General features: G+C 46.0%; 3 protein-coding genes and 1 non-coding gene across 4 annotated transcripts; 1 reads left to right on the forward strand and 3 right to left on the reverse strand.

Annotated features, from left to right (window-relative positions):
* Positions 1-1,783: 1,783 nt before the first annotated feature.
* On the reverse strand, positions 1,784-4,273 carry LOC100826260 (activator of 90 kDa heat shock protein ATPase homolog). Its single transcript, XM_003574550.4, has 3 exons — positions 3,255-4,273; positions 2,234-2,313; positions 1,784-2,134 (listed from the first exon to the last, which is right to left on the reverse strand). The coding sequence occupies exons 1-3, from the start codon at positions 4,149-4,151 to the stop codon at positions 2,041-2,043; spliced, it is 1,071 nt and encodes a 356-aa protein (XP_003574598.1). The 5' UTR covers positions 4,152-4,273; the 3' UTR covers positions 1,784-2,040.
* A 373-nt stretch (positions 4,274-4,646) lies between these two features.
* TRNAS-GCU lies at positions 4,647-4,728 on the reverse strand. Its single transcript has one exon. It is a non-coding gene; the product is annotated as a tRNA-Ser (tRNA).
* A 1,033-nt stretch (positions 4,729-5,761) lies between these two features.
* On the forward strand, positions 5,762-10,089 carry LOC100828707 (E3 ubiquitin-protein ligase SIRP1). Its single transcript, XM_003572230.4, has 2 exons — positions 5,762-6,703; positions 9,427-10,089. The coding sequence occupies exon 1, from the start codon at positions 5,763-5,765 to the stop codon at positions 6,681-6,683; it is 921 nt and encodes a 306-aa protein (XP_003572278.1). The 5' UTR covers position 5,762; the 3' UTR covers positions 6,684-6,703; positions 9,427-10,089.
* A 6,740-nt stretch (positions 10,090-16,829) lies between these two features.
* Positions 16,830-18,763, reverse strand: LOC100826574 (homeobox-leucine zipper protein HOX27). The gene is made up of 4 exons (XM_003574551.4): positions 18,147-18,763; positions 17,693-18,042; positions 17,497-17,576; positions 16,830-17,397 (listed from the first exon to the last, which is right to left on the reverse strand). The coding sequence occupies exons 1-4, from the start codon at positions 18,388-18,390 to the stop codon at positions 17,031-17,033; spliced, it is 1,041 nt and encodes a 346-aa protein (XP_003574599.1). The 5' UTR covers positions 18,391-18,763; the 3' UTR covers positions 16,830-17,030.
* Positions 18,764-24,098: the final 5,335 nt, after the last annotated feature.

Genomic DNA, 24,098 nt, shown 5'->3' on the forward strand with positions numbered 1-24,098 from the left:
GCAATTCCCTTTATTGGTTCCAATCATCTCCTCTTAACTCAATAACCAGCTCACCGGTCATCGACTCTCGTTGCATTCCTTCAAGCCCCGATGGAGGCCATCTCGTTCGCTCTTTCTTCCTAATAACTTAGTTCAGTCGCCATGTGAGGGAGCACAACCTAGTACAATGTTAGGAGAGACGTAGAGGGAAAGGTTATCCTCAAGGTTGGTTTCAATGGGGCTTCCTGAACCACGAGTCAAGAATTTCCTCGAGCTCCTCTTGAGTTGGGGCAAACGAGGCTTCATGAGTTACGAGGGAAGAATACATTTGGAATTCTAAATATTTTTCCTTATTGCCGAATCCGGGCAAAAGATAGCTTCTTCGAGCTCTTGACATCTCTCCTTGGTTTTTATTTCATGGAGAGTGAATGTTTGCATGCCCCATGAGAATTTATACGATAGGGATACATAAAAAAAAAATACCATGGCTGCCCTTAGTTCGAGAGAGGCAGTGAGGCAAGAATGAAAACTTGATCCATGTTTTGTGATGAAAAATGGATGAGAGTGGTTCATGGTGTACCATTGGCCTTTTTCCGCTCATGCCTTGCCACTTTGGATTCTAGCCTCCCCATTTCTTTTTGCTTCTATTTATTTATTTATTTATTTCTTCCACCGTTTGACCATGTCTAGGCTTCTTGCCTTCTTTGACCATGCTTTTTTTGGTTTGACCATGCCTCGTTGGCATCTAGATCGGGGTTGATTTTTGTTGAGTAATCATCGTCACATAGGATTTCAAGCGTGGCCTACATGAAGGATTTACTTTAGAATTGTATTGCTCCTAGATATGAAAATACGAGATCGCCTAGTGACGAGGATTTCGATCTATGTGAAGACATTTTGTCCAATTCCTAGACATTTGAACAAAACTTACGGTGAGACGACCTCTGGTGACTTCGTTAGTTTCAAGATCCACTGGTTTATTTTTTCGAAGGTGTTCATAAAAATAGTACGGCCGTGCATCCATTCATATAGGGTTAGGATGTGCCTACATGTGTGTTTGTGATGTCTGTATTTTTTTTTTTTGCAAGTAATGTCTGTATTGTGTTCCTTAAAAAAGGAAACTAATGGGATTACCTCCACCGTGACTACGGGAAGAGCAGACCGATGCAAAAAAAACAAAGCATAGAAGCACTTCTCAAAAACAAAATGACATGCCTTGTTTTCTCCTGAAATTATACATAATACTCACTCCGTTCCATAATTATTGTCTCCAATTCGCAAAAATGAATGTATCTATTCCTAAAAAGTGTCTAGATACATGTAAAATTTCGACAAGAATTATGAAACGGATGAAATATATAGCATAGTATTGCAAACTGGTTTTCAAAGAGCAAAATTGCAATGACGTTTCTCCGAATCTGCAAAGTTGCACCGGCATTTATCAAAGTACACAGTGGCAAACAGTTGTAAGATCCATGGTGTATTTCACTCAAATTGCGATATCATAAATTTTCAAGCATTCTAAAGGATTGTTTGTTAAATGCACTTTCAAAGAGAAAATCATCCGACAAATTTCTAAGATTGCAATTATAGGAATCAAACAACCAGGTAAAAGTTCTTTCCGAAATACAGTCCTCCAAAACTGAGAACCCTTGGCAGTTGGGGACCACGGTAAGCTCATATCGACACGCCACTAAACATTTTTTTTTTAGATAACTTAAAAGCTTTCAAACCGGGTCGCATCCCCAACACCCCGACCAGGTTCTTCACAGGTTCATCTAGTAAGGATCATACCCACGCAAGGAACAACTCAACGAGTATATGCTCATCAACACATTCACCATCACCGCCATCTGAATCACGAGTTTAGAACACCACAATACAATCCAGCGTGATGAATACAAAGTAACTGATGTCTTTTTGCCCCCCGCAATTTGGGAATTTTTGTGTCTACCAGCATTTGAATAAACTGAGGCAACGAAACAGGAAACTATGACAAGGCAGGCTTGGCTTCCTAGGGGATTGAAATCCTTATAGCAGTCAAGACTCAAGAGCGCTTCTTTAGATCCCGAAACCAAACACCGCGCGTATCCTCTGGAAGATGAGCTCCCTCCAGCCTCTCTCCGTGTTCTCCACCACAGTTGAGTTTCCATACCTGCAGTAGCAGAGGCAAACCGAGGGAGGTTTTAGATACAAAAGCAGGATCAGGAAATTTCAAGTTCAGAGCGCAAAATGACATGACAAAATTGAATACCTGTCTTCCTCTGGCACATCAGTTTGTTTCAGCTTTATGATTGTAACTCCAGACTCCGGTTCATCAAACACCAATCTGACCTGCATTTCAAGGTTCACACAGCACAGTTAGTTATGTTTTCTAGACAAGAAATGTGATCCAAAGATAATATAGGATAAAGTGTCAGCGGATGAGCTTCAGATAAGCACACCTACATTCTTATGTCTAAAGAACGACGCTATCAAAATAGAAATATCAACTACTCAGGCATACTAGAAAGGCATACAGGAAAGAGGTATCTACCATATTGACAAATAACACACACACACACACACACACACACACACACACACACTAACTTTGCTGCCCCTAAATAGTATGCAGATAGCAATCAGCTAAGATCTCAGTTGACACACAAAACTGACAATGATACTGTCTAGAACTTTGGGAAAATTTGCTAGAAGCTTAGAACTACGGTAACTCTGCAGTAATTAGTACTCCCTCCGATCCATAAAAAGTGTTGCCCATTTTGTACTAAGTGTGCGACACTTTTAATGGATCGGAGGGAGTACCACTAAAAAATCTCTGTCACCAGCCTTCAAAATAGTACTCATATAAGCACATGTCCCGCAAATGTTTTTCTAAGTAATGGGGAAGAGGCACCAGCACAAAGCTGTGCATATTCACCACATGAATTCTAGCACCCTCAGATAATAATTTAGCGAGGATGGCACTATGATGGGAAACAACTCCCTATACTAAATTAATATTCAGATAGAACCAAATGGCCCCTTCTTACCACTGTATCCAAATAATGCATATCAACATCCATAGTAAAGATAAACTTAAGGTTGATAAACTTAAGGTCACTGCAGTTTCAGCATGGGCGAATTTCAGACATAAAAGATTTAATTTCCATATCTAATATGCGATAGTTATGATGAAACACACTGATCCCAGTAACACGGTGATCAATTTCAGGCATTACAAACAAAAATATATTTGCGCATAAGTAAATCAAACATTAGCATTATGATCTTACTGTAGAGTGCACGCCGTCGGGCCAGCTCCCAAACCGCCATTTCTGCACGATCAGTTTCCCTTCCTGCAGCTCCTCGTTGACACCGGTAATGGACCCATCAAATAGGCTAAACTGCCCGCCCACTTCCTTGCTGATCCTTGCATTGCTCTGTGTGAACCCCTTCCATCTATTCTCATCCATCAAGATCTCATAAATGTGCTCCGCGCGGCAGTTCAGCTTCTCTGTCATCTCAATAGTCTTGAACCCCTCCTTTTCCTTTCCCTTGGCCTTCTTCTCCTTAGCTGCTGGCGCCGGCGCCGGCGCCTCCTTCGCTACCGGAGCAGGGGCAGTAGCCGTGACACCAGTCGCTGTAGCCGCCTTTGTGGGAGTCTTCTTAGCATCCAGCTCGTCCTTGGCTGGGCCACCCTTCGACATGATGGCTACATACTCCCGGATCTTCTCAAGGACCAGGGGCTTGCCACGGGCGATGAAGGCGTCCTTGGCGCGGGTCGCCAGAGGCCCTTCGTCGCCGCGGACAGTGATGCGGAGTTCGGGGTCCTCGTCGGCGTTCTCGTCAGCGAGATAGGGGACCTCGGCGGCGCCGGTGACCTTGACGACCCCCGACTCGGACGTGGCCTCGGCCTCCCAGGAGAGCGTGAGGGAGAGCTCGTACCCGGGGATGACCTTGCCCTTGCGGATGTTGACGTAGGCCTCGCCGTCGAGCTTGTCCAGGGTGGTGGTGCGGAGGGTGAGGCCGCCCTCGCCGGAGAGGACGGGGAGGCCGGCGAGCAGAGCAGAGAGCCGGGCGCGCGACCACTCGAGGCAGTCGCGCTCCGCCCAGTGCCAGTTGTGGACGTTCGCGCCGTCCGCGCGGTCCTGGACTATCCACCGGGCGTCGCCCTCGCCGAACTTCGCCATGGGGGCGGGGTAGGCTTAGTTAGGGTTTGGTCGGGCTAGATTTGATTAGGCTCCGGATCTGCTGCGTGGTGTGGGCGGAAGGAAGACTGGAGATGGGGAGCTTTTAGAATTAGGCCGCCGGCTGCTTCTGGATGCTTCTGTCTTCGTTTGGAATTGTCTGGAAGATTAGGGGGGAAAGAGATGGTTTCTACTTTCTAGGAACTTCTAACCCAAAGGGCATATATCTCTTCAGTTTTTTGAACTGCTTCCGGAGATATTTGAAATTTCAAACGTTGAAAACCGATAATCAAATTCAAAAACTTGGAGGAAAAGACGCTGCTGCTAGATGGTGCGTCCATGAGAGTGTCAGTACATTCTGGCTTCTGCACATTGGTGAAACTAATTAGAGAAAAAAATTATGAACCATCTCAGGAGTGAGTATTAGCGCTGAAGCCCACAGCGTCTGCAGCACAGTTCCGTTTTGCAAAAAAAAAAAAAGGTAAAAATAAAAATAGTCGACGCCTGAGAGATTCGAACTCTCGCGGGGAAACCCCATGTACTTAGCAGGCACACGCCTTAACCACTCGGCCAAAGCGTCCGTGTTGAAATAAGTGGAAACTGGAAGCTATATATTCCGTATATGTTAGTTTTTCACGTCTGATACGTTTGTTTCTTCGGTGCAGACGCTAGGAATAAAGCTAGACGTTCAATGGAACATCATTCATTCATTTGCCATCGTCATTGGTCAGTACTAATTTCTTTCTGTGTCACTTTCATTGGAGAAATGGGCCCATAAAACAAGCAATCAACCTCGTTCTTTTCCGGGCGTAGCTTGACCACTGCGGCCTAATCTGACTGACTTTTAGTTACGTAAGCTGGCACCTCTTGTGATCAAGTGTTCAAATATCTGCGTGTCATGCAACTCCTTCCGTCTGACTCAAATTTGTCTACAAATAAATATATTTATATAATAAAATGCGTTTAGATACATGTAATATTATGACACTTAATATGGGACGAAAAAAGTAGTAGAGTTCACCAGCAAAATGACGCCAATAGACCATCAGGAGTAATTAAACATCTCGAGATTATTCCTCCTCGAAGAAGAACTGTGGCATGTCATGCCCGCACACTTATACGCACAACTGTCATCTGTTTGATCTTTCTGCACACAAAATGTAGTGTTTTGTCCATCGTGGGTCAGAAAATGCGACATAGTACTCGCTACTTGCTTGAACATCAACCTTGGACCAAATGCATCACGCCAAAGTGCCCAATCCCTTTGATTTCTTGCGCACTCCTCGGCCAAGTTTTACGAGCCGTGGTACACCGCGGCGCCAATCAACGCACGGAGCAACACGAGAGCCTCCCCGGACGGCCGCCGTACGATGACTGATGAGAGTCGTGTCGTGTGACCCCCGCGGCTCTGCTGCAGGGCGGGCCCCTTCGCGGCCGAAAGTTAGCGCCCCCAAAGCAGCCGAGCCGAGCGCACCCACCCAATTCCCCCAATTCGGCAATTACCCCCCGCAAGGGGGAGAAAGGAAAAAAGAAAAGGAAAATCGAAGCGACGACCCAGGCCGGAGTCGGAGGCACTCCTCCCACCCCAAGCCGCCCCAGAGGCGACAGCGAGCCATGTCCGCGTCATCCCCTCCTCCGCCCGACGCCGCGGCGGAGCCCGCTACAAGCGCGGGGCCGGAGGCCTCCGCCGAGCCCGCGGTGTTCTACTGCTACGAGTGCGACTCCACCGTCTCGCTCCCCGCTCCGGCCGCCACGCAGCCCTCGCGCCTCCTGCTCTGCCCTCGCTGCCGCAGCGACTTCCTCGAGGAGGACCCCAACCAGTCCAACTCGTCCCCTCCCCCCCCGCCGCCCCCTCCCCCAGGCTTCCTCTCCGACTCCTCCTCCGAGGAGCCCGAGGACCTCGACCTCGGGGTCGACCAGACCGCCGCGCGCGCCTACCTCAGCCGCCTCGTCCGCCGCCTCTACGACGATCCCACCTCCGTCGCCACCGCCGCCGCCGCCGCGGTCTCCGTGCTCCAGCAGCAGGGCCACCGCGGCGCCGGGCAGGGCCTGCCCCCGGCCACGGCCGCCTCCATCGCCGCCGTGCCCACGGTCGAGGTGTCCGAGACCGCCGAGGTCTGCGCCATCTGCAAGGACGACCTCCCCCTCGCCGCCGCCGCGCGGAGGCTCCCCTGTGGCCACCTCTACCACTCCGACTGCATCGTGCAGTGGCTGGAGATGCGCAACTCCTGCCCCGTTTGCCGCTCCTGCCTCCCGTCCACCGACCTCGAGGAGGTGGAACCCTCGGAGCTGGATCCGCCGCCCACGCGGATCACTATCCGGTTTACTACCAACCGCCGCTCCCGTGTCCGCGGTGCCAATGGTGCGGTGGCTCCGGTTGCGACGTCCCCGACCCAGCTCGCCCAGGCCATGACTGGGGAAGGAGGTGCTGGACCCGCGAATAGCCAAGAAACCGTATCGTCTGAATGGCCACCGCCTCCTGAGTCTGATGCTGCCATGTCAGAGGCCCGTCAGGGTGAGGGCTTCTTTGATTGAGCCAGATGTTGAGTTTGCTGGTAAGGACGTTTTGACAACTACTCAAATTTATTTTCTGTGTCCATGTAGCATGAATTGAACTAATTATTTTTTAGTGATGCCTAGTTCTGTGATGTGGGCTAGTTGAATTACATTTGGTGATGCTAGTTGATCAGGGATAAGATTGAATTGCTTATTATCCTATACACGTGAATCTGAACGTGGAGTTAGTTTATACTTTATACAGTTGATTAGATAGCCAGTTAGCTTACATGTGGCGATATGTGTGTTTTTGTTAATTATATGAGGCTTGTTCCATATACTGCGACACTTTTAGGTACATCTATAATTATTTGTTTAGTTGTCACATTTTTCCCATTTTGGTATCATGTTCATGTTCTCAATTGAATCAATGCTTTTTGTTGTGTATTGCACGGTTGATTATATATTTGTGATCTTTGCACTTCATGTGATGTGTTTTTTCCTTACTAAGAATTTATTAGGGGCTTTGCTTTTGGTGCCTTTCTGGTTTTTGTTCCAGGATTATTGAACAAAGTTTTTTTTTTTGCCTTCATAGTCATAGTTGAAGTTCTGTTTGGGATATTGATGGGTTAAAGCACAATTGCTAATCATGCTAGTCTTACTTCATGAAAATATGCCTTTCTTTGACTATGTCTTAATGTATTACACTATTGCCACGGCATAATTGTCCCCATTTTTTAAAAATTACCATGGCTGAAAATGCTAGGTTTATTAAGTTCCATTGCCTTATTGTTAAACATATCAGTAGCTAGAATGCTCGTACTTATGCGGTAGCACTGCAAGATAATCTCGAGTGAATAGCATTTCCTTGCGTGAAGTTTAATTCAAGTAAAGAAAGTTGTTTGTCAGACTGTTTGAATGGCCTATACATGTTTACTTATTGTAATTATCAGAATCAGAGAATGTTAATTATCGTGTGTGAGTTATAGTCAACTTTGTTGGCAAATAGACTTTAGGGAGGTATTTGTTATACAACAGTCCACAAAAATTTTAAAACTGTGAAAGTGAGTATGTTTGAGTAAAGATGTGATGTACCTATGTAACGGCGGGCCTTCTGTGATTTGCCTGTCGTAATTATCAGTTACATTATTAGTGTCATCATCAACGAATTCCAAGTACAATTACTATGACTGACTGCCTTGATCAGTGCTCTTTAATATGCTGATACTTTAATAACCTGAATCTTGTTCCTACTTCTTGAACCATGAGTTCACTCTTTTTTTTTTGTATTACTAGTACTCCCTCTGTCCGGAAATAAGTGACGTGGATTTGTATGTAGTTCTTAGTTACTTGTTCCCATCTCCATCATTTCATTGATATGGTTCTGCGGGTTGCCATTTTTCACAGACCATGCCTTCTCACAAATTCATGTTTTTTGACATTAACAAATGTGCCTGAAGATTGTGTGCTATTTGTTCTCTATTTTGACAACATGTTGGGAGCTTTGAAGCCTAGAATTACTCAATTCATGGAAATTGTGTGCCTATCACATAGCACACTTAAGCAGGGCCGCATCTACGAATTTGAGGCCCACATGCAAAATCCAACATGAGGCCCTAAAATTGGGATAGTCTGCAGATAACTAGAATATATTTTTCAAACAAAACCAAAACAAATGATTCAATTTTGGGGTATTTTTTGTTGTTTTGCATTTTCTGTGTCGAACTCTGATCTTGGCTAACGGGAATCAGATGTGACTACTGTATTAAGTTTTTTTTTTCTTTTCCTCTCCCTAGCTCACATTGGGCTTTCTGTTTAGCCATAATTAAGTATCTGCTTAGTATTAATTAAATCATTTCTCACATAGAAAGTACTACTCCCTCTGATCCTAAATTCTTGACTCAAATTTGCCCAAATATGGATGTATCTATTCTTAAAAAGTGTCTAGATACATGTAATATTTCGACAAGAATTTAGGATAGGAGTACTAGTTAATAATTTGGGGGCCCTGTGCGGTCGCCCACCTTGCACCTGCTAGTATACGGGCCTGCACTTGAGCACAATTAGTCGAAACTTGCCCATGAACTAGAGAATTACGTGATTCATGGAAATATACTAGGCACACATCCCCAGCTCCACTCAGGTAAGATCTACGACATCAATTCAGGACATCAATTCAGTTGGACCGATGCTGACCTGGACCCTGGAAACATTACGAATTACTGTGTGCATATCACCCTACCCTCCATGTCATTTGGTTTCTGTGCTTCAAGCTATCATTATAATCTCTGACATCTAACATGATATGAAGTTAGACAGCTGTTTTGACTTTTGAAAGGCTTGTCATGTTATTTTGAGTTGCTCGGTCTAGCCTGTTATTATGAACACTGGAACCACCTTTACTAATGTTCACTCTGCGCATCATATAGAAACACTTCATGTATCCAAAAAGAAAAGGTGGCGTACAAAAGTGCTTGTTATTCATTTCTATTTTTGTGAATACGACATTACTTGCGGTAAGCTTGAATGGTGTGCAAACATTAATAAAACAGGGACATAGGAGCAGCAATTAAGTTGTGAAATATGTGAATTGTACGACGTATGATTAAACTGATATACCCAAAGGGTAAAAGTTTTGGTGAAGCTTCTGGAAGTGCAGTATCACATGTTTGACTTCTCTGACCAAAGATCCACTCTTATGAACTTGCTGGCACCGTACATTTTTCTTTACAGCTTGCAATCTCTTCCTTATTCTTAAGCTGCCATTCCATCTATTTTTCAGGTGATAAGATTAGCAGGTAACTGTTGTTAGCCATCAGCCAAGAAGAGCAGAAAGAAGGTCGCCATAAGCCTGCTCCTTCCGGTTTCTGCTTTTGATCCGAACAGATTGCCTCTGCCAAGTGTCTTTCTCGCGCATGATAGCATGCTGTTACATGGTGAAAGTTGTTCATGCAGAGACTGGGAGTATTCGTTCCATTTCTTGTCAATACCTTGTATATTGGTTAAACTTGTTTCTTGCGTAATAAATATGTAAAAATGGTACGTGTGTTACTTTACATGGTACCCTTCGACTTGGCCTACGCTGGCAGGATAAAGATGGGAACCGTTGCTCAAGAAGAGGCCTTATCTTTCTGAAGGGCGGGCATGTTAGTTTACCTGATAGGCGTTAGATTGCTGAGAGAAAATCCGGGTAGTTGTTTGGTGAAGCTAACAGTGTATGGTGGAACTGTGGCCGAGCCATATCACATCATGCACATCGTCAAAAATTCTTTCCTGTTCAGTTCTGCTACTTGCAGAGGATGTGCGAGAGATCAATTGTGAAATTCACATGCAATGGTAAAGAGACGACAGGGCTTCTCCATTTGTTTTTTTATGCCTGTGTATTTGTGTTGTCAAATAGAAGTGCCAGTGATCGTGCAAATAGAAGTGCCAGTGATCGTGCAAATAGAGGAAAGATTTATCTTAAGATTGTGGGGTGTTCTTGAGTTTTTTTTTTAACTGTACAAGATTATATAGTGTAGTTGACTGGTTGCATTCTGTTCGCACATAGCTGAAGTTGCGCAAGAGCTTTTCTGCAGATTATGCACTGAAGCAGTTTCAGGCAATAGCTGTAAGTTATATTTTGGGAAGATTCTTCTCCCAATACATGTTTTACTCATACTTTGATGCTTCTATGCTCAACTATGTTAAAATCTTCTCTCTCAAACATGCCAAATTGACATGTCCTCAGGTGAAACAAACATCATGCATTCAAATGTTCCCGAGAGTACCAAAGCTGTTGCAGTTACATTATTGTGAATTTTTACTATAGTACATTAGTGGTGCCAGTTAATTACTGAAAAGAGAATAATGAACTCATTATTCATCATGTCAACAAAGAAAGAAAGTGATGAACTAATGAACTTTTGTTACATGAATAGCAAAGTTACATGATGTGCCATCACTTATTCATCAAGCAAAGTAGAACAACTAAGACCAAAGCAAAAAACAGAAATTAAGATGAAGACAAAATATATTAAGCAAGTGGATAGGTCCAGACTCCAGTTTACATTTCAATCTCAAAAGCCGATGCATGGAAGCTATCTCATAGCCCAGACATCAACCAAACTGATCCATAGAAACAACTCTTTGGTCTTGACTCCGACAACCTTCTTCAGTTTGCTCTTTTCGGCGAATGCAGTCACCTAGTTGCAGTTGGCAAAGGAGACCGTCTTCTTGATCTTCTTGGACGTGTGCTCCTTCTCTTTCTCTGAACGGTCCATATGAACCCGCTTGCGCGGTTACACGAACGGCCTAACTCCTCAATGCCATCAAGGGGGATAGGCCGTTGGGGAGGCCAAGTTCCTGAAGAAGCTCAATGGACTTCTGCTGTCCGACAGCGCTGCCTCTAGCGTTCGCACTTGGAGAGTATAGGGAGTAAGGCGCCTGACATGACACATAAGCTAGTAATGAACTAATGATACTACAAAAATAAAGTCCATAGTGAATGCTGGTGCGTTTCAAACGTTATGCATAGTAGGTTCTACTGTTTGTCTGTCGTAAACCTTAAACTGTTGTTCTAATTCAAAAGGAATGATCCCGTGGCTTGTTCAGTGCGAGCATCATGGACAGTCCTGATCATGGAGTAGGTTGTTGAATGTATTTTTTTTTAGATCAAATGGCTTGTTATTTTCAGATGACCGGTAGTATATCCCAATGAGGGTGTGTACAATGGAATGACATCAGCCTTTTCTTAGCGATGCCACATATGATAAAATCTGACGTGGAAGAGAGAGAAATTAAGAAAGGCACAAGCTTTCTCTTAATTAAGAGATGATCTCTTCACAAGAACGATAAGGCAAAAAAAAGGCAAATTCCCCATTGTACTAGATTTCATCTTTTCTTAACATATATTTATTTAATTTTATTCATCTAACTATTAATTGTAAGATAAGGCAATAAGAGATGACCTATTGTACAATATGTTTTCTTGTTTTTTCTAAATGACGTGGAACACATAAGAAAAGGCTGTTTTATCAACAATTATACATGAACAGCGAATGTATACTTGTATAGAAACTGCCAAATATTGGGGGTAATTCAAATGTGCACCCAGGTGAAAAAAAAAGTAATGAACGAGTGAAAGGAATGGGTGGACAAAGCAAGGCCAAGACCAGTTAGAAGACAACCCGTCGATGCCACCCAGACAGGAGCTACCGCTGGTTGGCCTCACGCAATAACGCCCCAGAATCCAATCGAACAGGGCCGGATCCGGGCAGAGGCGAGTGGGGCTCGTTTGAGATGGACGCAACGTAGCGCAAGGGTGGCAGCTGCGGAACATACCAGATTGGCATGCCCGAGGCACTCTCAGGGAGGCAGTCCGAGAGCGAGACAGCAAATATGCGGTGCATATCTTTACTATTTTTTAATTTCCAGTTACGATTTTAGTAGTCCGTAGGCTCGTATGTCGTCTCACCCCCATTCCAATGATCTCTCAATCACTCTCCTGTTCCGTCCGAAAAATCAGGATCGGAAAATTAGGACCGATCGTTCTCCTTTCCTGATCACGCTCCTCTCTCCTCTCTCCCGATCTCTCTCTCTCCTACAAACCCTGATCCCATGATCTCTCTCCTGCAACCCCCGATCTATTGATCTCTTTCCTTTCCTACAGCACCGATCAAACCATCCAGAACAGCCCCCTTCCGATCCAGATCAAGAACGAGCGCCTTTTCCCCTTCGCAGCCCGCAGGAGCGTTGCTGCCCTCCGGCCGCCGCCCTCCCGCGTCACACTGCAGAGACATTGGACTCATCCTCTGTATTACCTCCTCTTGGCGCCTATTTAGTGGTTAATCATCTCAAGTTTGATTGCAGTTTATCCTGGCTTCTCAGTTCTCTAGATGGTGTTATCCAGAATGAGTTGGCTACAAGGAACCTACATTATATCAATGGTGTTCGTCTGATCAATTGCAGGCATCAGGTCCCTGCATTTGTATTGCAAGTACCTGAAACCTGTAGGTTTTCTTGTGAGAGTGATGGTAATCAGTTGCAAATTGTTTAGCTGATGTTTGTGATTGATTATGCCAATTAAGGACTCTTGTTGTGCATTTTATGTACTGTTGGCGAGCTTGCAAGCATCTGAAGTTAGGCACCAGGTCTGAAGTTTGGCTACTTTAAAGTTAATTTGTTGCTCTTGTATCGGATATTTCTTTTACACTATGACGCAGCAAGGCCTGACCATGCGCTATACTGTTGAGACTTGAGAGAGGCCTTATTATTTCTTGTTATCATGGCTTAATGTTTGCAACATTGCGTTCATTTGTTCCGTCACTTGTTTATCAATCGTGTGGTACTATCATATGCACATGCCAATTCTTTTGATTCTGTGAATTAAGTATCACTGAATACCATTTGCAACTCCTTATTGAGTTTGTGCACCTTAACTCGAATGTGCATGAGAGATGAGACCGAATCATGTGTTAATTATATAGACAATTTATTAATTCTGATGCTCATTCTAGGAGGTTGATTCGTCATGGTCCTTTGCATTAGTTTGGTTCCTTTAAAGGAAGAAATGTTTTGGTTTCTTTCCAACAGTTTGTTATGGTGAGAAGGATTCCAGAACCGAACAAGCTGCTGAAAGATATCTTTTGTTTGACCAATTGATTCTTTACCTGAAAGTTGCAGCCAGGTAACCACTGTTTCACTATATTCTTTTTGTCATCTTTTTTGTAGTTGTTCTTTCAGACAAATAGGATTAACAAATGCTTGGCCATGCTCAAAACCGTTGATTCAAATGTTCTGGGCAGTAATGCTGCTCCTGTTGTTTCATTCACAAGATCTTATAGTCCTGACTCAGATGAAAATGAATTGAATTTTTGTTTCTTAACTTTTGTTGTGTTACAACATCTGTTTCAGGAAAACAGGGTTTAGAATCATTGTAAGAACAACCTAGATCTGGTACGTGCATATGCTCCCTTTTTATAATAAACACAGAAGAATTAGCAGTAGCAGTTACTTACTTACTGGTTATGGTTTGGTTTGAATTGATTTTTACATGTGCTTCTTACAACACCAGCTGGGAGGATAACTGAAATCAGAAAAGCTTCAGAAGGTTTTGTTTACCTTATACATAATTCATTATTAACAGAATTTTGTCATGAATGGAAGTTACTTCTGACGCATAGAATTTACACTGGGTTATTGAGATATTTATTGTAGAGTCAATCTACAGTGCCAGGTTTATGAATTGAGATAATAACTCCTATGCAAAACATCTTGTGTCTTCTTGATACTTCTCTTTCTGAAAACACTACACATATTTCTGTTAATTTATCATTTCATTTGCTTCTGTCATGCACCTTGGCATTTTCATGTTCTTTATACAAAATTTCCCATGCAGATTCTGAAGGCTAGAGAAGTCAAGCTTTAGCATTCTTGAAATTATGCTGATTGTTTCTAGGGAACTCTACTGACAGGTAATGCATGCATGGACATTTTTATTACTAATGTCTGGACATGGTACTCTGCCCATTAATGATGTCTTATATTTGCCTTTCATTCTTAGTTCTGACTGAACTCTTGTTGACTCTTAATTGTTTGCCAGATTTGCTAGACAAATAAGAATATTATACACCCTCTATCTAAAATTTTGTCCATTGCATGCATGAACATTTTTATTACTAATGTCTGGACATGGTACTCTGCCCATTAATGATGTCTTATATTTACCTTTCATTCTTAGTCCTGACTGAACTCTTGTTGACTCTTAAGCGTTTGCCAGATTTGCTGGACAAATAAGAATATTGTACACCCTCTATCTAAAATTTTGTCCATTGCATGCATGAACATTTTTATTACTAATGTCTGGACATGGTACTCTGCCCATTAATGATGTCTTATATTTGCCTTTCATTTTTTTAGTCCTGACTGAACGCTTGTTGACTCTTAAGCATTTGCCAGATTTGCTGGACAAATAAGAATATTTGTACACACTCTATCTAAAATTTTGTCCACTGAGAGGAATATTATTAATATAATACTATTTATCTGTCTATTGGCATCTCATGCCAGAAAACTGAACAACGGCGAAATAAGATATATAAATTTCAGACAGTAGATGTATTTGATTGGCCACTTGATTTTTATTTCAGACCTGAGTTAGTGCTTCAAAATATGAAATTGTAGAGGTTATGTGAACTTTTTTCTTTAACTATCCAAATGGCAACTGAAATTTTTATTTCTTCAATGAACTATCATGTGATGGTAGGTCCCATGCAGCAGCATCTTTGTTGTGCTACTGGTTTCACGGTGATATAAATGACATTGAGTTTTTTATTCACAGACACTAACTCTAAGTATGTCCAGATTTTCCTTCAAACTGGTTATCTGTATTTATTGATTTGAATGATATGTGGTCTCCCTTGTTGGGTCTTATCTTGTTGTTCCTCTTCGACATTATGTCATTATTATCTACGAGGGCAATCAACTATAATTTGTATATATCATCAATTTTTGTATGTCTTAATGTCAAAAAAAAATCAAGCGAGATGTTTTCCTCGGAAAAATATATCAAGTTGGACGTCGGCAATCAATTAGAATTTGTATGTGTCATCAATTTTTGGATGCCTCTTTAATGAATCAAGCTTTACGTTGGTAACTAAAGTAGAAATTTGTATATATCATCACTTTTTTATGTCGTTTTTAATTAATCAATTCATCATTGGGTTAGTCATTAAATTTTTTTCCTTTTGCTATGCACACTGATATATGTATGTTCCAGCTTGCATCACAGGAAATGAAAGTGTATGTTATTAAGGCAATGGATGGTGTGTTGTCAGAATGATCTATCTCTATTGTATTCAACGTTTTGCCTTGTGTCTCCACGCTCGTTGTCTATTTCTAGGACAAGATTTTTATGTGAGTGCTTTTGCCGGCGTTCAAATAGATGATACTATACAATTTTATGAAAAGGGTCCATGACCATCTTTTTTTTTGTTAAATCATTCATGTCAATTGTATTATTTATTAGCCACCGTCGCAATTAGTGACCACAAACTTTGGAATATTTTTGCACATACAGAATGCCTCAGTATATGATAAATAGTTACTACATGTCAATTCTTTTGATTTTGTCGTTTTTATTTTGTTGCAACGCACGGTCACTTAAGTAGTTAAACCTTAACCCCATGTCCGCCACTGCCGCCCGGCCAGCTCATCGGGCCACCACGCCGGCCATACGATAGCAACGCGGCTGCCGTGTCCTGCCTCCGCCGCTGGCCGGCCTGACCGCCTGATCTCCGTTCAAGTGGGATCCGGTTTTCGTAGAGCTGCCTATTAATCACGCTCCGTTTGTTGGAGTGAACTAACGAACAGGTAGCTGCTCTGGCTTCCTTCCAGGAATGAAATGATGCTAAGAAGAACTGAAGAAGATGTGCAACAGTGGCCTGCTCCTGGAACCTCGATGCATGAGAACAGTTGCTTGCTCCTGCATAGTACGGGAACAGTTGCTTTGCGCCTTTGCTTGCCCCTGCATATAACTGCAAGCAAGGTTTCTTCGCAGCGAAGACTGATCACTGATGAGTGATGAGCCAACTTGTTGGGGGCAAACTGTGCGTTTCGCAAGTCTGCGAGCGACAATAAATGGGAGACAGATAGATCGTCGACGTTGTCGACATGTAAAATTAGTAAAGTAATAAATGGTAGTACCACAAGCATGCTTAGCGTGCTACTTAGATCACCTGGACTTTGGAAAAAAAGAAGAGGGTAAAATAGACATACCATGGCCTTGACCACACTCGGTGCTCAAGATCGTACTCAAGATACTTTCACCGGAAACCCCAAGCCCGGCCCAAATATTATTTTAATCATATTTGGACAAAACAAAACGGAAAGCTTTTACCAGGAGTATGGACTATGGAGGGGCTTGGCCACTTGGGGGCGTTTTCACCGGAAAATAATGGGTTTTCACCGGGAAATATTACTGTCGAGTCACCATCAGCTTTTGACATTTGTTCACTGGTGGTAGAAATAACGTTTCTTGGAAGTCGGGAGGCGTCGTAATTTCGCAAATCTGCTCTGCCGGAGTATGACTGCAACAACAGTGCTTCATAAATACTACAGCGAAACGATGTTCTTCCCAACGGTCACCGAAGAAAGAAAATGAAACCAGCGTGTTGGCCTCGCATCACACCCACACGTGAATGAACATTTCTACTCGTAACAATGTTCATTTTTATAGGCGGCAATGATCATGGATCAACGGGTTAACTCTCCATCTTCTGGTCTTAAAAAACAAAGAGATGGCTGGCTAAACAACAAATCCGGGTTAATTAATCCCACCGAAGCAACATCGCTTCTCCGCATCCAAAAATTCTCACGAGAACCAACCAAATTAACAACGGCGGGTATTTACAAACAGTTGCTCGCCGCCGGCGGTGGCGGCGGCCGCGTCTGCGCGGCCAGCGGGAAGCCACCGCGGGGCGAGGCGAACAGGGCAGCGAAGGCGGAGGAGGTCCGCTGCTCGGGCGCGGCGGCGGCCTTGCTGATGACCTTGGAGGCGGAAGAGGATGCGGCGGCGGCGGGGTTGGAGGCGACGCGCTCGCAGGAAGGACACATGGAGAGGGTGGTGGCCGGGAGGTGCATGTAGAAGGGCTGCGCCGTCTTGAGCGCGCGCAGCTCCGAGAGCTCCTTGTGCAGCCGCCGGTTCTCCTCCGTCAGCGTCTCGCAGCAGCGCTTCAGGTACTCGCAGTCCACCTCCGTCTGCTTCAGCTTCGTCCTGTTCGTTTCGCGCCGTCGCCGGAGAAGAGAAGGTTAGGAAATTTGGACACGCCTTGAGGATTTATTTTAGCCAAGGACTAATTAGGAGATGCTATACCTGGCTCTACGATTCTGGAACCAGACCTCGACTTGGCGTGGCCGGAGGTTCAGCTGCTTCGCTAGCGCCACCTTCTGCTTCTGCTCGCGGCGGGCCACGGGAAAAAAACAGCATCAACGTAAAGAGTCAAAACCAAAATCAAAGGCAGAAACATTGGAACAAGGGAGAAGTTTGTATGGATCGATGCGTTGCTTACGGGGTTAAGGGTGCTGTGCTCCTTGAAGCTCTCCTCGAGGAACGCGGACTGGTCCTTGGAGAGGCGCAGCTTCTTGCGCGCCGACGCTCCCTCGTCGTCGTCGCTCGCGCGGGATGACGACCGCTCGCCACCGCCGGCCAGCGCCGCCTCCGCCGCCGCCTCGCTAGTGCCCAGATGGCCGCCGTGCGCGGAGAGGTCAAACGGGAAGGAGCCGCCGCTGTCGTCGTTGGGCGAAGAAGACAAGGCGGCCGCCGCGGCCGGGTCATCTTCTTCCTCCTCCAGCTCCGTCCCCACCGCCACCGACGGCATTCGGTTCACGTCGAACCCCCGCGCCGTGGCTTCCGAACGCCCTGCCGAGAAAGAAAACACGGCACGCACCCACAGTTACGGCACCATTCTTTCGCCGATGCAGATCAAGAACACTTATTAATCACATGAAAACCAGCGCGCTCACCAGTGTCGGAAGGCCACCGGAGCCCGTGGCTCGAGACGAGGCTGAGTCGCACGGACGGCTCCGGCGAGGCGGCGGTGGCCGCAGCCCACCATCCCGCTCCCGCCGCCGCCTCCCTCCTCCGCTTATCGCCCTCCTGATCTCCTCCCCTCCCGGCCCCGACCCCGAGCCCAAGCACCAGCTCCGGCGCCGGCCTCCCGGCATCCGCCACGGCCGGAGCCTCCCCCAGGCTCAGCCCCAGCTCCATTACACCCACAGCCAAAAGATCAACCCGCCAAGACAACTTCGTGAGAGGGTTTATGGAGCTCAGCTGCCCTCTTCAAGTGTGTGCGGCAATGGAGACTACCACTGGCTAGCTAGATAGGAGGAGGATGGCTTGGAGGCACTGGGGCTTTGACCACGACTGGACGAGAGACAGCGGTTTGACGAGAGCACGTGAGTGACCCGGCAAAAGGGAGCAGGCAGGGGGGATCCGAATCATAAGGACAGGATTAAAAAACACCGAACAGCCCGGCGAGGCACGGCACGGCACGGCATGGGGACTGGCACTCTGGGAGCGCTTGGATTGTTGGCGTTAAAAGATCCAAAGGAAAGAAGAAGATGCAGATGCAGTGCAAGTGCAGCATGGGCCGGGGCCGGGACTCGGGAGCTAGTAATAATTATGTTAATCATCACCGGGGGCTACGTATCTTTCTCCTTTCGTGAGCAGCGCCCACGATCTTTACCAGAAAGCTGGTGCCGCAGGCAGCCGATGCTGCTCTCGCCGCTCTGCGTGCGTGCTCGCCCAAGATGTGCATGCGCGTAGTACGTATTTTCTTGGAGCGCGCACAAAGTTTTCACGTCAGGTGCTGGGGACGAAGGTGGAATGGACAAATTCGTTTTCAACGGAAGCATCAGACCTTCATCACTCAGACCTCGGGTTCAAGTGCGTTTGCCTTCAGAATTGGGATTAGGGCATGTCTCTTGACATCTTTTTTACCATTAAGCAGGCAATAATTACTTACCCTGCAGTGTGTTCTACTGGAGTAGTAGAAAAGAAAAGCCCCAAAGCCTATATATGTCTAGGCTTGCACAAGGGTACACTAACGGGCAAATGATTACGGATGGATGCATGCAGGGGCAGAGCCACGCTGCCACACGCGCATCCATGATTACGGCCATCCGACGCCATCACCATCGCCTACGGCATGTTGTCTGTCTGCTACCTGACTGATACTATTAAGCACTGGTGATGTGCACAACGGGGATATATTTAGCAATCCTGGTGATGTGCACAACGGGGACAGGCTCTCGTCGACGGGCGGTGTTTGTTCGCCCGCTTCAATCATGGACGATCGATGATGGTGTCGCTGCATATGTGCCCGTGCTACAACTACTCCAGCAGGCAGCTGCTATCTATAGCTCCGCCCCTGTCTGTGGCCGGACATGGCTCGTGTACCATGATGGCTTGGCTTGTGGTTGGATGCATGGGCGTCGGCGTGCAATTATACGCGGTGGATTCATTCGATCACCTCCCCCATGCGTGCAATGCAGGGGTGATTATAAACTGTCCGAGAATGTAACAACGACCGTTTCGGCCTCATTGAATAAGACCGTGCACCTGAATAATTTCACGAGCTAGAGGAATAGCAATTAGTTAATGAAGATTCCGTGACACAGGACCCTACTTGCTGCCAGGTTAACGTCCGATGCTACAGAAAAATATACTCGGTATATTACTATAGCAGCGGTACGAGTACATTTGTTCGCTATTAGTGCTATAGCCGGTGTCGAAAATCAGAGGAATTAAGCAAAACTATTCCTGGAGTACGTACACTGACCATGCATGCGCCCCCATTTATTATCACACGGACATTGCACGGGCCGCCGGGACACACGCCCGCCATCCACGGCCGGCAAGGCGCGGCCCACACCATTACGTTTTCCCACCGCCGCTGCATGCGTGACGGGATCACGCGTCGTGCCATGCCGCGCGCGGCAGGGGCCATGACCCGGTCGGCACGGGATTTATTTCGTGCGTGGCGTGGCGTGGGGCGGGGGCCCGGGCCCGGGCCGTGCGTGACCGAACCACGACGGGCGGGCGGGCGCGCCAACGCGCCGGCCGGCCGTGTCCCTCCGGCCAGTACGTGCGCTGTAGCTTGTTTTTTGCTTGCTCCTCTGGTCTGGTCCATGCCTCAATCGCTCCATGGTGCGTGCTCTGAGTCTGGGACGGGCGAAGAACCGCGGCGCGCAACGCATGCATCCTGATCCAGGCTTGTAGCCAAAACGATGCAGTGCTTCATTCCGTTTTGCCGCCGGCTCGTCCTGCATGCTTGCATCTGCAGTTCTGCACCTCCTCGTTTCTTTCATTCTTTGGCCTGATGTTTGCTCGCTCTGATGCATGCTCTCCCTCTTCCGGTGCCCAGTAGCAGCAGCCCAGGCTCACATGCTAAAACATGGTGCGTATTCGATGGAGTGCTTTTGCTTCTTGTACAAATATTACATGTATCTAGACGTTTTTTAAAATAGATACGTCCATTTTTAGACAAATTTAAGACAAGAATTATGAAACATATGTAGTAACTTATAAACATGTGACGGGTATGTTTTCATTCGATTCGAAGAAAAGATTTTTTTTTCTTTCCTTTTCCGCTTCATGTAGCAATCACGCTGCATCCGGCGAGCGTTCAATCAATGATCTATCTATCAGGCGATCCACTGGAGGGTTGCCGCATGCGGCCGTCCGTCTCCTGCTGCCCATCATTTTGTTGAGGAACCGGCCGGGGGTGGTGGTCCGCGGCGGCGTACGTCACACTTGTCACGCCGGTCCGGCGTCGGTGACCCACGGGCACGAGCACGGACCACGGCCTCGGCAATTATTGAAGCCATGCAGAGCAATCAAGGGCTTTGCGCAGGCGATCAAGAACAGTCCGGACAGCACGGCCCCCACGCACCCCCGCTTCCTAGCGCTAGGATATGATCTGCCGTAGCAGCAGCTAGCCAGGGAGCACAGGTGACGCACGCGGCTCCACGGCCCTGCAGGACCGTCGCATGCGCCAACTGCATCCATGCCTGGTGCCCCCCCTGATCCCACCAGCTGTAGCTCCATCTCGCCCGTCGATCCACCCAGTTTGCGGCCCGCAGATGAGCACCGGAGCCCACAGCGAGCGGCGTGTTTGGTGTGTGCACGCGCCGGCACCGCTGCAAACAATTACGCCCCTGCACACGGTCACGTCGCCGCTGCTTTAACTCGAGAAATCTTTTGACCCAGATAGATAGATGGATGCTGTGGATGGCGAGCAGATATCAGAGCGGCAGTGTGTAGTTCGGACGCGCTACATATGAAAGCAGCAAGTAATTACCACCGCGTTCGTTCGTCGAGCAGCCTAAAGACGACTACGATTGTGTCAGGATAATCTTGAGTTTGAGTCTAGCTAGGTGCATGTGTTCGTGTCCTAATCAGATTAGGAGGGTGTCTATGCGTGAGTTAGTAGTGTTCACGTGCATGTTTGATTCAGCGTGAGTTGTGTTCGAGTAGGACTAATATTCCGTATGGTGTTGGGCTTGTGCGTGTATATATACGCATGCAACCTTCTGGCTTGTAATCAAGGTGGTGGGATTTGATATGAGAAGAAATAAATAAAAAAGGCACGACAGTAGTATTTGGTCAAATAAATTCCCGATCGTGTGCGTCTTCATGTGACTGATCTTTGGGCAAACCCAACATTTGGTATCAGAGCGAGGTCCAAGATTTGAAGACGTGCTTGCCCCGGGGAGGCGATGTGCTAGCGCCTCGGGGCGGGCATCAGTGGCGGAGCGGCGTCCGCAGATAAGAGCGGGCAACAGCGGCGGCGGATCAGATCCGACGGTGGCGGTTGTGCGAGGAGTAGCGTCCAGCGGATCAGATCGGGCAAAGTTGCGGAGTGGTGTGGATTGGATTGGATCGAGTTGTCATCGAGGTGGGCCGATCTTCCAGTAACGGGAGATCATAATACTGATCGCCGGAAAGTACTCGGCATCAGGACAAACTATCGTCGGCAAGCTCGTTGAAGAGTTATGCGTGTCCAGATCAGCGTCTGTGAGTCGTGGTTGTGTTCAAGTGCTCGTCGGTGCGAGGCTCTGTTGCAATGGAAGCATGTCACAGTCAAAGGTTGTCCGATATGGTGTGTCATCGGAGCAAGAGATCGACGTGCGTGCAGACGAGGTGGCATGTGGTCATCTGCGTGTCTCGGCGAGAAGATCAAGTTTGGCGTGTAGTGGGACCATGACCAGTTTAGTTGAATGCCTGTGTGAGATTAATGGTGTGTCTAATCTGCACGTAGCACACGAGATGTGTCCGCGTGGGCTGGTAGTCCGGATCATGCGTTGAGTTGAGTCGACGAGTCGTGAAGCTGAAGAGAGAGCCAAAAGCAAGGGGAGCATGGAAGACGTCAACTTCAAGATTAGGGGGAGATTGTTAGGATAATCTTGAGTTTGAGTCTAGTTAGGTGCATGTGTTGGGTCCTAATCTGATTAGGAGTGCGTCTATGCGTGAGTTAGTAGTGTTCACGTGCATGTGTGATTCAACTTGAGTTGTGTTCGAGTAGGACTAGTATTCCATATGGTGTTGGGCTTGTGTGTGTATATATACGCATGCAACCCTCTAGCTTGTAATCAAGGTGGTGGGATTTGAAATATTGAGAAAAAATAAAAAGAGAGGCACAACAGGTGCATCTGGCCAAATAAATTCCCGATCGTGTGTGTTTTCATGTGACTGATTTTTGGGCAAACCCAACAGATTGGACCGAACAAGTCCTTCATTGACTCAGCATCTGCAAGTTATCTATTATATACTAAAAGCAATATGATGTGTACCGAGGGAGGCTCCACGTTGATCCACGTCACCTCAATTGTTATTACTGTTGGATTAGAGATCCAAGAGCTGATGTTGGATTAGAGATCCAAGAGCTGAAGAAAGATGTTAAAAAACGTTTCGCGTTCTTCTCTAGGTCACCTAAATTGCTACGTTACACTATATGTCACATTGATGTACGTGCCAATTTTCCTATCTCACAGCAAACGGACCAGGTCGTTTCTCTTTTACCAGAAAAACAAAGAACAAAAAGGCAACGTAACATGGTTGGAGTGTGTTGGGTTCGGTTCGCTTTTAGCAGCCACGTGACATTCAGCGTACCATACGTTTGAAACGTACCCGGTCCATCCGAACGTCCGTAATTAAAAAATCTTACCTTTTTACATGCTTTGTCTACTTTATTTATTTGTATTTATATAGTAATAAAAGCGCAGTAAGTCAAGATTTAACTTGTGGTATTTGTTTATTTTATACTCCCTCGGATTCTAAATTCTTGACTCAAATTTGCTCAAATATGGATGTTGTTGGAGATATGCCCTAGTGGTAATCATGTGATGATGTTATTTCCTATGTATTCATGAGTTATTGTTATTGTTCTTGAACATCATCACTGATATGTATCAATAAATACATGATTTGTTTGTGAGACTATATATTCTATGATGTTGTTCTAATGGTCCCTGGTCATTGAGGTTATGCGGACATATAACCTAAATTAGCAATGTGAATCAGTATGATGACTATAGGGCAAGGTGTTGCCGACTGATAGCATGAACTCGACAATGAGATTGTTCAGTCGGACAGACCCGCACTGAAACACAACGAGATGATTGTCATTTGTTAATCTCAAGTACAATGTATATGCCAGTTCTAGACTTGAGGTCATCGCATGAGCTTGGAATGTGAATCGGCCTACTTAGGAGTTGCCAAACGCTACTCCGTAACTGGGTGGTTATAAATGTAGCTTTCGGGTTTGTTGAGAAGCATGCTGCGATTTGCCCCTCCTATTCGGAGAGATATCTCTAGGCCCTCTCGAGTGATCAGATTCGAAAATCATGGCCATGCGACTTGGGTTAAGTGTTAACCCGTTCGGAAATCTGTATCACAGGAACGAGAAGAGAGTC

Source organism: Brachypodium distachyon, chromosome 3 (genome assembly GCF_000005505.3).
Source record: "Brachypodium distachyon strain Bd21 chromosome 3, Brachypodium_distachyon_v3.0, whole genome shotgun sequence".
Lineage (NCBI taxonomy): Eukaryota > Viridiplantae > Streptophyta > Magnoliopsida > Poales > Poaceae > Brachypodium > Brachypodium distachyon.

Excerpts from the sequence above, each read along its gene's own strand:
- LOC100826260 (XM_003574550.4), bottom strand. The coding sequence starts at position 4,151 with ATGGCGAAGTTCGGCGAGGGCGACGCCCGGTGGATAGTCCAGGACCGC. Across the intron at positions 2,314-3,254 it reads CCGACGGCGTGCACTCTACA|GTCAGATTGGTGTTTGATGA; the intron begins GTAAGATCATAA and ends CTTGAAATGCAG. Across the intron at positions 2,135-2,233 it reads GATGTGCCAGAGGAAGACAG|GTATGGAAACTCAACTGTGG; the intron begins GTATTCAATTTT and ends CTGCTACTGCAG.
- LOC100828707 (XM_003572230.4), top strand. The coding sequence starts at position 5,763 with ATGTCCGCGTCATCCCCTCCTCCGCCCGACGCCGCGGCGGAGCCCGCT.
- LOC100826574 (XM_003574551.4), bottom strand. The coding sequence starts at position 18,390 with ATGGAGCTGGGGCTGAGCCTGGGGGAGGCTCCGGCCGTGGCGGATGCC. Across the intron at positions 18,043-18,146 it reads CCGGTGGCCTTCCGACACTG|GGCGTTCGGAAGCCACGGCG; the intron begins GTGAGCGCGCTG and ends CTTTCTCGGCAG. Across the intron at positions 17,398-17,496 it reads TTCCAGAATCGTAGAGCCAG|GACGAAGCTGAAGCAGACGG; the intron begins GTATAGCATCTC and ends CGAAACGAACAG.